Raw genomic sequence first — 13,627 nt, forward strand, 5'->3', positions numbered from 1 at the left:
AGGTCAGCAAATTTTTTGGTTAATGGTGGTTTGTATAGTGCCCTCCACTTTGGTTTAATATCATCATTAAAACCCAGTACACTTCGTCATGGGGTGTCCACTCTCCCATTCAGTTTTTTCTTATTTAAAACTTTCACACAGGCTTTGTACAGAAGCTTACCGGACACTGTCTCAATGTTCATGTCGCCTCTGAACTCCAGGAGGGGGCCCCCACACCCGTCTAGGTCTGGAATGATGCCCAGCTGGGGAAAAGGTTCTTCCTCTATAGGACCAGTCTCGCTTGTTTTGTTGTCCATCAGCTGAGCATGCTCCTCTGACGTTAGGGTGGACCTCCAGCGATGTAGGAGCTTATTTACAACACGTAGGGACCGTAGTCCCAGGTGTGCTGCTAAGTCCTCTGCCTGTGACAGGCCTGCCCCTGTGATGAACCAGCTGCCAGAGTGTCACAATCCCTGAGGAGACCAGAACCCTAGATAATGAAGGAGTGGTCACACCAGAGATGTCCAATCGCCCACCATGAACCAGGGGTTCCTCCAGCAGCCAGTGTGGTGTTCTGCACCCCTTGATTTGTTTTTTTATAAAGGTTCCATATTTTGAAAAGCCCACGACAAAAAACTGGTAATCCAGCAAAGTCTAGTGTTCTTGTGTCCATTAAAAACAAAGTTCTGTCCAACCCCAGTCCTCCTACTGTGTGCAACAGCCTATAGGCTGCTGCTCTCCATACCAAACTCCTGGGTCCAGTAAGGAGTCTCTGGATGAGCTGGAGTCGAAAGGTTGTAGTTCTGCTGGCTATGTGGACCAGCCTCTGCCCCCCCTCCTCCTTGGGCAGATAAAGGACACTTTGAGGGATCCAGTGTAGTCTATCCCAGAAGAAGTCCACTAGCAGAGCCTGGATGTTTGAGAGCAGGTTTGGCAGCGGATCCACACATGCCAGCTTGTGCCACAGGGTTGATGCTGCCAAGTTGTTGATAATCATCGTTCGTCCCCTGTAAGTCATATTTGGGACCAGCCACTTTCACCTGCTCAGTCTGCCCTTCACCTGTTCAACAATACCCTCCCAATTTTTATTTAAAAACTCAGTGCTGCCCAGAGAGAGAGAGACACAGAGAGAGAGAGAGACAGACAGAGAGAGAGAGAGACAGACAGAGAGGGAGAGAGAGAGAGAGAGAGAGAGAGACAGACAGACACAGAGAGACAGACAGACACAGAGAGACAGACAGAGAGAGACGTAAAAAGTGTTCCCTCAGTATGAAGGAACATCAGACGAAATGTAAACTAACCGTACAGAATTTAGGCCACGTGACCAACTTAAAGTTGGCTCATATATTAAAGGTACACATTCAACCACAATCTTAAATTGAGTAGGGGTTTAATTGGTCACATGACCCGACTCAATACTGCACACGGATTTCTAACAGTAAACTGGTACCGCATGAACTGTTAATGAACTATATTTGAAGAACGATAAAGAAGGGCTATTATTAGCGACTGTCATTATAATATCAAACCAATTTCTTTGATGTGAAAAATTATTGGCACCCGCACTTGGCCACATTCTTGTAGCTGGTTTGAAACGGGTGACCCCTAGTGCCAAAAAAGTAGAGTCACACGCATTTTATACAAGGCACACTGTCGAAAAAAGTACTTTATTATAGAATAATTTCAACTACAAATATAAAACAACACATTTGAGAGTACTGTCCAAGAATATGTTTAAAACAGAGGGGGAAGATTTTGTAGGTTATAGCTCAGAGCACAGCTGGGAATTGATATTGGCTGGTTTCTGTTCTAAGTATGAACGTGTGATTGACAGCACTAACATCCAATACTATGAGGCAAAATGGTGACAAACTCCAGGGCGCCAGTACTCTGACTAATCAGACGAGTGTTTCGGTGCGCTTCAACACGAGCCGGGATTCCGATTGGTCGAACTATAAGTGGGCGGGAACTTTATTCTTGTCTGTCGTCTTCGCAGCCATTTTGCGCAAAACTCTTAACGGGCGCCATGTCTGAAGGAGATACAGATTGCAACGAAAATCATAATTTCTGTTCCACACTCCGTCTGCAGTATCGCACCAAGACAGCTGTCAGCCGACGGGACGTTAACAAACCTGCGGTATCAAAGCTGTGTTCACAGCGTAAAAATATCAGCATTGACATGAGAGAGGATAATGTCTGTTAACCGTCTCATTGTTGAGACGTGTATCCGTGAGTGTTTTTTTCAGACTAGCTAATACAATCCGTCATCATCTCTCACAACAAGCCAACGTCTCCATGAGTGACTGAATGCATCTCACTCTTGTTGCGGAGAAGGGCAAATCCGTTTCTAACCATCATGGCTTTTGTGAGCCTCTTCTCCTGTCCCCCAAACCCCGTCCTTGACAAAAACATGACAGACTCTGAGCTGGCAGGGGATGAAAGGTCGAGTAATGTTCTTATCTGCTTCTGTGCAGGATTTTATTTGTACATATATATATATATATATATATATATATTATTTTTTTCAGTGGCTGTTTTCATTTTCCCTTTTCATTTCACTCGAGTTTTCCAACGTTTAGGGTATTGGCTTGATTTCGTAGCTCATTGCAACAGGCCTGCCCCAGTCCATCTTTTACTGCATGCACGTTCATTTTCCTAGCACAGCTGTCAGCTTCTCAAAGCCAGTGGTTCATGTGTTCCCGCCCTGCTCGTCTGGTCCATTTTTCCCCCCCATTGCTTTCCCCCTTATTTATAATGATTTTGTACTTAATCAACAGAATAGGTGCCGTTGCGCAGGACGGGCAATAAACTGCTCGTTACAGTGTTTTGCTATGAGCTGGTTCTGAGCTGTTTGAATATTTGATGACGTGTGGAAACCCCTCCCACTGACGTACCTCGGATCAGATTAGCCCCTCCCTTTTCCAGGACCGCCCTCTGATGCAGGGAAAAGTCCAGGAGGAGTTCCCTGTACTGTATATGGCAGTGAAATGTCCTGTCTTTAATTAAAGAAATGAGTTGTGAGGGGTTAGTATGTGTCCTGATAGTAATGTAGGTGATGAAGGAAAGTAAGGTTTTGATCAAACAAATAAGTTACAGTTCAAATGTGTATCTCGTGTCTGAAGCTGGGTTCATGCTGTACGATTTTGGCCACGATTTGGTCGTCTGAGACAAATTTTGAGAATCCTAAAAGATCTGTAGTCTTTGACCGCTAGTGTGACATGTTCCCCGGCAGACGATTAATGGCCGTTGCGATCAAATTTTTCCTCCGATTAAAGTCTGGCAGTGTCCTGTAGTGTGGCTTCTCCTACTCCGCACGAGTCTTCTTGCATGCATCTGTTTTTCACGTCTTGACTGTCGTACAGTCTGACATTAATGACAACTGAGATCCTACGGTGTGACGTGTCTTACAGCCGTGATCATGTTCGTACAGTCTGACAAGAAACAGTCGCAAAAGACTATTAAAAATCGCACAGTGTGCACCCGGCTTTAGAATTACTTCAGGTAATGCTAGACCTATTTATTTATTCATTCATTCATTTGTTATGAATAAATAACCTAACGAAGGAGTCTATAAATTCCTGTTAATTTATTAATAGGGATTTCTAAAGGTCTATTCAGACGAGATGAGCTTTCCAGACATGTTGCTGAGAGATCTCTTTAGTAATTATACTATAGAGGGGATAAGTGATCTCTGAATAAATTACAGAGATTGAAGTGTCGTCACAGCGTATGCATAGTTACTTTTGTCATCAATTCAAAGTGATTGTTTTGTTTCACTTTTCGATTTTGACTAGTGTGACACAGACTCTAAAGAGATGAGAGACATGTTTTAAAACTAAAGTCTTAAAAAAATTATTATTATTTTTTTTAAACATGCCATGCCATAAACATATTACTTCCATAAACAGGTCAGAGATGGTTAAATAAAAATGTTTAAACACGTGCTCACCTATGTACTCTAGCCCTGTAGCTAGTCTCTGGTCCTGTACACAATATGGCCTATAGTATGTGGACGTCTTACCATCACACCCACGTGACCCTTCCGTAAACTGTTGCCTCAAATTTGGAAGCACACGACTATAGGATGTCTTCCCTTCACTGGAACTAAGAGGCCCAAACATGTTCCAGCATGACAATGCCCCGTGCACGAATCGAGGTCCATGAAGACATGGTTTACCGAGGTTGGAGTGGAAGAACTGGAGTGGCCTGCACAGAACCCTGAATTCAACCCCACTGAACACCTTTGGTATCAATTGGAATGTAGACCGCACTCCAGGCCTCCTCACCTGACATCAGCGCCTGACCACAGTAATGCTCTTGTAGCTGAATGGGCAAATCCCCACAGCCACACTCCAAAATCCAAAAAAGAGCGGAGGTTGTTATAACAACAAAGAGGGGACTAATTTCAGAATGGGATGTTCAACAAGAACATACGAGTGTAATGGTGAGGTGTCCACAAACTTTTGGCCATATACTGTATAGTGTGATTGGATATGCTGTAACCTGAGGAAGCCATGTGAAAATCACGTTTAGAAAAGTGGACAGTTGTTGTCTTTTTTTTGTCCTCCCTCATACGTCGATCGACTTGATGCTACAGTATTTTCAAGCGCTCAGTTCACTCGGCTGAAAAACTTTGCTGGGTCCACATCTGGACCACAGTCTTCCAGATGACTTTCATTTTGGACACCCAGTTAAAGCTGAGCTATTTCCTCCAAGACAGCTCCCTAGGCTGTTATGTTGACATGACAGTTTGAGAATGCTTTAGAACATAATATTGTAAGAATGATTTAAAAGATATTGTAGTAAAACTTACATTTCATTTTCTGTTTTAGTACTGGCCCAACTCTTACTGACTGCTGCAGTTGTATTGACACCCTAGTAGTTTGCTGGACTATGCATGCACAAGTGTTATTTGTTTGACCCACAATATAATTGGTGAAGTACTGTTCCTCAATATGTTTGTTGAAAACACTTGATTTTTTTAAAGGGAGGAACGTGAATTGGAGGATGGAGAAATTGACGACGAAGGGATTGGGATTGAAGAAGAAAAGGAAACCAAGGTGGAGCCTGAAGATTTAGAAAAAGACAGAGAAAAGGAAAAAGTACGGGAGAAGGACGACAAATCGCACCGGCACGCTCATAAGAGACACAGGAAAATCAAAGAGAAACGAAAGTCAAAAAGAAGGCGAAGGGACAGACAGAAGGTATATTCACAACTTCCTTCTCTAAAAACAACATAGGCTCTTTGTAAAGGTGTTGCCTCTGGCACTTTTCTGATTTCTCATTTCTTATTGCTGTCTCTCAGCACCACTCCCCATCCAGTGGTTCTAGTTCTGACAGTTACAATACTGATCATGAGCATCAAGACAGACACAAGAGCAAAAAGAGCAAAAGCTCTTACCGGGACTACGATGGTCGGTTTGCACAGGTACATTTCAGTTCACTTAGAAGTCAGTTATTACATTTAGATTTAGAAGACAAATTGCGTCTGTCCCCTGTCTAACCACTTGTTGTCGTGTACCTGCTTGTGTCTAGCATGAACACGAACCTAGTGGAGGTCACGGAAAACCCCCGAGATCAACACAGCGCAAAAACAGTGAGAGCGAAGAGAAATATGATTATGATGAAGATCAGGATGACTTCTGTGAGGAACTTTCCAAATACAAACAAGCCAAAGAGGTCACCACATCCAGCAAAGCAGGTGCATCTAAAGAGCAGGGGTCAAAGTCCTGCATGAAAGGGCTGCAATGTATGTGAAAGTTTAACTGTTCTTGTAATTTCACTTTCAGCATTTTATCACTTTCGAGTTTACCTGTCCATTTTAAGGTCTGGCCAAGGTTTACCTTCATCATTATGAATGCTTTCAGATCATATTGAATATCTAATAATAGCAAGTCAGTCCACAGCACATTATTGTCTGATGTCCAACAGATTTGTTTTCATTATTTTCATTTTCATTTCCATTTCTCTTTCACTCAACTGTTTCAGTTAGTGGCCCACGTGGTCGAGGGCGGGGTGGAGGAAGCATGGGCAGGGGGCGTGGTATGCTAAACAAAAACAAGAAACTGAAGGGCAAAAACTGGGGCCGTGGCCGGGGCAGAGGTGGAGAGCCAGGAGAAGGTGGAGGTGGATCGAAAGGGGTGAGGCTCTCTAATGGCATTTGATAGCATTTCCTATTCAGTAACTGTGTTTAACCCTCCTATTATGTTGGGAAACAAAATTACATCCATTATGTTATGGGTCAAAGTGACTCCCACAGTTTAAATACACACAAAAACAGCAAACAGCTTAAAACTATAAACCTTTATTACGGCTTGTCCGAGACAAGCTATAAGAAGAAATATTTGCATATAAATTCATGAGCTTAAATGAGGAAAGTAAAGAAAAATTCAAAGAGAAAAAGAGAGATTAACCAGTATTTCTGACATCTCAAGTGTGGAAATGGGTCAAATTGACCCATAACATAATAGGAGGTTTAAAAAGTATATTCATGACCCTGCAGGAACTGCAAGGCCAACAATGTTTCCAGAAAAAACGCCCGATCATGAGTCAAGAGTTCATCAATCAACACACGGTTGAGCACAATGGGAGAAACATCTGTAAATATTTCATCGAGGGTAGATGCATTAAAGTAAGTCTTTGCATTTTACATGTATGAGATGTGCATGGCATGTTTCCTGACTTGGCTTTTATATGTTACCGACTGTGATTGGCTTTTCACAGGGGGATCAATGCAAGTTTGAACATGACAATGTAATCCCAGAGAAGAAGAAAGAACTTTGCAAGTTCTATGTCCAGGGATACTGTACTAAAGGAGAGAACTGCATCTACATGCACAATATCCTTTAAGAAACATCAGCAGAGCTATTCATTTAGTGTCACTTCTATTGGGGTTTTTGAAATAAACATAGAGTTGTGCCTTTTTCCTTTCTTCGTATTGCCCCTTTACTTAGTATTTCACATGAATATCCCTGCAAGTTCTTCCACACTGGAGCAAAGTGCTACCAAGGAGACCACTGCAAATTCTCTCACGATCCTTTAACTGAGGTTACAAAAGAATTGTTAGACAAGGTAAGAGTTTGTGCATCTTACCGTTTGTTGATGTACTCTCTAAAATGATTGACCATTGACATTTGCTTGTATACTATGTTACATTTTTAGATTTTGAACACTGATGAGGAGCATGCCAATGAGGAAGAGCAGGAGCTGGAGGACCTGAGGAAGCAAGGCATAGTTCCTTTGCCTAAACCACCTCCTGGTGTAGGGCTCTTACCAACACCTGGCTCAGGGAGTCCCCAGGATGGCAGCAAGAAGATCCCTTCCCTATTTGAAATCAAAGTCCAGCCAACTGTGGACCTGGCGCATAAGATTGCTCTAAGGTATTTTGTTTTCTAGATGCCTGTGATAAATTAGAATGAACTGTTGGGACTTCCAACATTGTAAACATGCCAGTATTACAATTAATTATATTATTTTTTGTGATGATGCTTATTTTCTATTTTAGGCCCAATTTCTACAATAGCACTTCTCCCCCATCCGGACAGTTTCAGGGTAGTGGATGCTCTGCTGAGGAGGACATGGAAACTGGAAACATGATGTCCCCAGGCCATAGTCAATCTATATTGGCACCTCCAGGCTCCCCTGGATCCATGGGTGGTCCTGCTCTTCACTTCCCAGGCTCAGGCCTTCCCCAGAGCCCTCCAACACAAGCGCCACCTCAGGGCTTTGGCCAGGGCATTCCCATGCCACCCACAGGACTGCAAGGTCTGCCCCCAGTCTTCCATCAGAATACAAGTCCTCAGATGAACCAGCAGGGGGCACCATTCACGCCTTTGGCTATCAGTCAGATGCCCTCAGAGTTTTTCAAAAGCTTGTTCAGTGTCCAGCCACTTGGTTTAGCAGGTAGGAATGAAACTTGATTGGAATTATATTTTATATTTTTTACATTTCCCTTTTCTTTTAGAAAGAGCTCGGCAATAGGCCATTTGTCAGCAACAAGTAACACGTAAATAAAACCACATGATGTTGCTCTGTTTGGAAAGGAAAACTAAAAAGGTGTCATTTTAAACAACGTGATATTTTACAAAAAGTAATATTTAAGTTGAACATACATTTATGTATTGTACAAATAAGAAAAATAGCATCAAAATACTCTGAATTATGAGTCTAGAGATTGGTCTTGGCTACAAATATGTTAGTAAAGGCAGTTGGCAGCGTTAATAAGTTACAAAGTGACTGTCTATAAGAGAGAATTGAATTTAAAAATTCCATGATGAGGCTATATTATGAAAGCATGTTTATTTATGGGGCATAGATCTGAAATTGAACTAAAAGAGTTTTGATTTAAATTCATTGGTGATGACAGTATCCCAAAAACAGAAATACTTTAGCTACACATGTCTGTGCTCCTTTCTGGCTCAGGCTGGGTATTTCCACCAATCATGAGTAATCACAGCACCCCAGGTGGGTAGGGGTGGTGATGTGATCTGACTGTGGACTTATGGGTTTTGGAGTTTTTAAGACACATTTAGACCAAAGAACCTCATAAACAGTGCATTATTATCCCTGACGTGCATTATTATCGTATAACAGCAAAACGTTTCTCTGTTTTCAAATTGCTGGGACCAGATCATCTACACCCGCTGTCGAATAGGTCACTCGAGGATGACACACAAGTTTTTGATGTTAGAGTAGGGATGTAATGAGAACCGATACTTTGGTACCAAGTCCAACATTCTTAAAACATGACGGTACTTGTTTTTCAGCAGTAGCGTAGGTACTGTTGGTAATGAAGTTACCGAGGTTGCAATTCTTCCGTAACTGATGGGGGCAGCAAATACGCATAAGTGTTTAGTCAGTCCACAAGTGGTAAAGAAGCTCCAGTATAGGCTCCAGTCTCCCCATGACCCTGTATTGGACAAGTGGTACAGAAAATGGATGGTTGGACACCTCTTGTATAGTCCTTGAAAACGAAAAAGTAGTGCTTGAAAAGTCCTTGAAAGTCCTGTATTTCATTATGAAGAATCTGTACAAACCATTTTATTTATCAGTCAAATAGCCACAAAATGATATGGAGCTCTGTATGTTTAATGTTTTAATGAAGATGGAAAAAAAATTCATGACAACAAATAAGTATCCCACTAAAAGGTAATATCTATATGTTACTAATCATAAAAATCACCAACCGAGTATATATCAAATCTGTGGGAACCACCTTTATGAAGATTTGAATAGTTGGACTATAAGATTAACATTAAACTGTCCTCTAATCACAGGGGGTGAGTATAATTTAATTTGAGATTGAACGAGTTTACCGAATACATACAGTGCTCCAAATCTTCTCCTTTCCCCAGAAGGAGGCCAGTCAGGGTCCATGCAGGACTCCCAGCAGCACCAGGGAGGCAGTGCCGAGTCCCACAGCGGCATGCAGGACATTTTGCCAGCTGTTCAGAAAGCTCTGCTTCTTCACCTGAATCAAAATCAACAGGCCACTGACTCCCACAGAACTGAGAGACAGGACTCTACACCACTCAGCAGAGACAAAGGTGAGGGAGGAAATACACTGTGTACATACACATCTGTTTATTTACATATACAATCTTGCGGTGCATTTTATCGGTAAAAATGTATTCCTTGTTTCAGATGAAACCACAAATTGGTATTCCAGTGATGATGAGGATGGCAGTAGTGTAACAGCTATCTTAAAGACTCTCAAAAAGCAGAATGAAATGCTGCAGACACAACAGTCCCAACAGGCTAAGCTTCAGCAGTCTGGCGTGCCCGCGGCCCCCTTGATTGACCCCAGGCTTCACAAGGAAAGGGCTCTGGTTGACCCTCGACAGCACATTCAAGACACCAGGAGAGAAGCTGAAGCTGTAATTGACCCCAGATTAGCCCGAGACACCCACAAGGCTAAGCCTATAGAGCCTATGCACTCCAAGGCAGGTCCTCACCACCACCCACACCCTAGCTCCTCTGTGGCTCAGAAGCCTTCTGCTGGGGAAGAGGATGACGAGGGAGAGCGTGAGCTGAGGGAGCGAGCTGCTCTAATCCCACTTGATCCTGGTCCAGGAGCTATGCTGCGTGACCCTCGCTGCCAAATCAAACAGTTTAGCCACATCCGGGTGGACATCCTCCTTCAGCGGCCAGCCTTCGCTCACAATGTTGTGTGGGCACCCGAGGATCTCATTCCACTGCTGATTCCCAAGCAGGAACCCTCTATTAATCTTCCTCTGCCACCCCTTATCGCAGATGCCCAGTTGAACCGCAACCTCTCCACCTCTTCAGACCATACCTCCTCTGCCCTGTCTCCTCCAGACCCACGCCTGGCAGCTGCCCGTCTTAGAGATGATGTGGATGTGCTAGGCATCCCCCATGGGAGGAGTCTGCAGCCTCGACTTAACCCTGAGAAACCAACAGATCCCCGGACTCATAAAGCTGGAGAGGCCAGGATCAGTCGGTCTGGTAGCCTGGATTCAAAGCTCACTGTCAAGAGAGAAAGTCCCTGTGGTGCAGGGGTTTCAGATCCAAGATTACAGCGAGGTGCAGCTCGTCAGTCTGACACTTCAGCTAGGTCTGATTCAGAGAAATTGCCCCCATACGCCCCTCGCTTGGCATCTTCCACAGGTAGCGGACTGGAAAGCCCCACCACACTGCTTGGGGGCATTAGCTTGTATGATCCACGTAACCACACCTTGCTTTTGCCAAAACGGGAGCCAGAGGAGCCCGTGAAAAATGCAGCCATCTTAAAGCAGATGGTGAAATGTGAAAGCCTTCCACTGTCACAGCTGCCTTCACCAGTGGTGACTGAAAAGAAGAGCGAAGATTTATGTGAAGTCTCAGAAAACCAGACCAATGGTTCTCAGCCAGGTCAGTGCATGCCTATAGCGATGGCAGCTCCTTCTTGCTCCCCTGTGCATGCAGCAGCTCCCGCCATGCACAACCTACCAATCCAGCAATTAGCGGGGCTCATTCGCCCAGCTTACACAGACAGCCGACAGAACAGACCTACTGGACAGGCTACTGGAGCCCAGGAGGAAGAACTAGATGATGACAATGAAGCGGAAAAGAAGGAAAGGCCATTAAGGGATGTATTTAAGACCTTTGACCCCACAGCGTCACCATTCTGTCAGTAAACACTCCTGTGCTGAGACCCGTCAGTCTCTGTTAAGAATTCACACGTCACTGTATATACATATATATTTCATATTTATTTATATTTGTTTTGTACATACACTTGACCATGCCACTTGACCAGCTAACATATTGTATAATAATTACCATTATCAGTCATCAATTTAAATTAGCACCAAGCATGAACGTACTGAGATTTACTGAGAATAAATGCGGTTAGCTAGATCATTTGCAGGTGTACAGCTATTAATACAGAGGCTGTTTGAGGGGAAGTCTCACTGTGTGGTTAAAATAATGTATAGTGTTACTTAAAGTATAACATTTAAATATCTTAGATCTATGTATTACATAAAGGTGTAAAATTATGCCAAGACATTTTATGAAGTAATGCTGTGCTAAGCTTGTAATTATTTAAAAGTATATGTGAACATGTGGCTAATGTACTGCGACTAGATTACTTTTCACTCGTTTGTGATACTTTGTGCTGAAGAGACTCAAGCAAGAAAAATTAAAGACCAAAATTCATCTAGAGAATACCCCCCCGATAAGGTGGAGTTTATGAAATCTTGTAGCACTTTATTTTACAGACATTTCAGTTAATGGTTTTATTGTTTTATGTGTTTTTCCGTATCTTTGTACTGAATTGTTTTGGTTACCTGTGTGAGTAAGGACATTGATAGATTGTCCATCACATTACTTTTATATTGTCTTAAATAAATTGCAAATGCTGTGACTTTTCACATAGGTGTAGACATAATCATCATTCCTTTTTCTGTGTTATTGTCCTTCATTACAGAAGCTTCATTTATATCTTTCAAGCACACTGACGGGTGGTGCAAGGCTTGGTGTTGCGTGGTGTAGTGAAGTTTTGCGGAGACCCAGGTCATCTGTCTCAGGGTTCAGCTGTTCTTGTGTCCGGTGGATGAGGAGGTTCTTTTTCCACTGTATGCATAGAGAAGCTGCCTTTGCTGCTTCAGAGTTGGGCTCAGGTTGTCTCAAGCCCTTCCACAGTGAAAAGAACATGCAAGTCAGGTTATGTAGACTGGCTAAATTCAATACATACCACAGAAAATGCAAAATAATAGAAAGTACAGTGGCCTCCACTAATATTGGCACCCTTGGTAAATATGAGCAAAGAAGGCTGTCTTTATCTTTTGTCCAAAAAAATTCACAAAAATACTCAAACAATTGCAAACACCTCAGGTTTATCAAATAAAAAATATCTATGTGAAATATAGGTGTGCCACAATTATCGGCACCCCTATGAATTCATATGAGAAAAATATATTTGAGGTATATTCCCTTTAATATTTAAAAAAAAAATTAGTACACCTGATACACTAGGAACAGGAAATTGGTCAAACATGACTTCCTATTTCACAGGAGTATAAATATGAGGTAACACACAGGCCAATTTCCCTTAGTCATTCATAACAATGGGTAAGACCAAGGAATATAGCTGTGATGTGAGGCCACAGGTTATTGAGCTTCACAAAATAGGAAGTGGCTATAAGAAAATAGCACAAGCATTGAAAATGCACATTTCCACCATCAGGTCAATAATTAAGACGTTCCAGTAAACTGGAAATGTTATGAATCAACCTGGAATTGGATGTGTGTCTATATTGTATCAAAGCACTGTGAAGAGGATGGTTCAAGTGGCCAAAAAAATCTCTAAGGAGATCACAGCTAGAGAATTGCAGAAGTTGCGTCTTGGGGTCAGAAAGTCTACAAAACTACAATCTGAAGTCACCTACATCACCACAAGTTGTTTGGAAGGGTTTCAAGAAAAAAAAGCCTCTACTCTCATCTAAAAACAAATATCCATGATATATTAATATCCCTATGAGCAGAGTATTTTTGTGAGTTTTTTAAGAACAAAATATCTAAAGGTTAAACAATAAAGACAATTTTTTCACAGCCTCATTTGCTCATATTTACCAAGGGTGCCAATATTAGTGGAGGGCACTGTATGTTTTCAGTGTATTCAGTCTTTCAGTGTGTTCATACTCTCAGCTTGCACTTTATGAGGAACCTCATAAAAATGTATGTCGGTGACTTTTTGTCATGGGTATTGGTGCCACATGGGCTGGTTTCAGTATTTCAGAAACTGCTGATCTCCTGGGATTTTCAGGTACAGCAGTCTCTAAAGTTTACACAAAATGGTGCCAAAAACAACACCCAATGACAGTTGCTGCAGACCTCTCTTGTTGAAGGGCAATGGTCAGACTGGTTTAAGTCGATATGAAGGCTATAGTATATCAAATAGCCACTCTTTACAATGGTGGTGAGCAGAAAAGCATCACAAAACGCACTTGTCAAACCTTGAGGTGTATGGAACAGGAATCAGAGGCTACATTGGGCACAGGTTTACCAGATTGGACAGTTGAAAACACCTGGTCATTTTCCAATTGCCCAGATTTGGTGAGCCAGTGCCTACTATAGTCTCAGATTCTTGTGCTTGTCTGACGAAAGTGGAAGTCAGTGTGGTCTTCTGCTGTTGTAACTCATCTCG

General features: G+C 42.5%; 1 protein-coding gene across 2 annotated transcripts; it reads left to right on the forward strand.

The window, feature by feature from the left end:
• Nucleotides 1–1,659: 1,659 nt before the first annotated feature.
• LOC128605323 (zinc finger CCCH domain-containing protein 6) lies at nucleotides 1,660–12,170 on the forward strand. Of its 2 annotated transcripts, none has more exons than XM_053620629.1 (12): nucleotides 1,660–2,421; nucleotides 4,967–5,183; nucleotides 5,285–5,407; nucleotides 5,515–5,728; nucleotides 5,968–6,119; nucleotides 6,482–6,610; nucleotides 6,703–6,817; nucleotides 6,941–7,050; nucleotides 7,141–7,358; nucleotides 7,484–7,881; nucleotides 9,336–9,524; nucleotides 9,622–12,170. In XM_053620629.1, exons 1-12 carry the CDS (start codon nucleotides 2,336–2,338, stop codon nucleotides 11,112–11,114), a joined length of 3,444 nt encoding a protein of 1,147 aa, XP_053476604.1. In that variant the 5' UTR covers nucleotides 1,660–2,335; the 3' UTR covers nucleotides 11,115–12,170. The 2 variants fall into 2 exon arrangements, with proteins under 2 accessions (XP_053476604.1, XP_053476603.1); XM_053620628.1 differs by having other exon boundaries at nucleotides 9,333–9,524; nucleotides 9,622–12,169.
• The last annotated feature ends 1,457 nt before the right edge of the window (nucleotides 12,171–13,627 follow it).

The sequence above is a fragment of the Ictalurus furcatus genome, chromosome 3 (genome assembly GCF_023375685.1).
Source record: "Ictalurus furcatus strain D&B chromosome 3, Billie_1.0, whole genome shotgun sequence".
Lineage (NCBI taxonomy): Eukaryota > Metazoa > Chordata > Actinopteri > Siluriformes > Ictaluridae > Ictalurus > Ictalurus furcatus.

Bases quoted from the DNA above. Each gene is read 5' to 3' on its own strand.
- LOC128605323 (XM_053620628.1), top strand. From the start codon at position 2,336: ATGGCTTTTGTGAGCCTCTTCTCCTGTCCCCCAAACCCCGTCCTTGAC. The intron at 5,184-5,284 runs GTATATTCACAA...GCTGTCTCTCAG, and splicing joins GGCGAAGGGACAGACAGAAG to CACCACTCCCCATCCAGTGG. The intron at 5,408-5,514 runs GTACATTTCAGT...GCTTGTGTCTAG, and splicing joins ACGATGGTCGGTTTGCACAG to CATGAACACGAACCTAGTGG.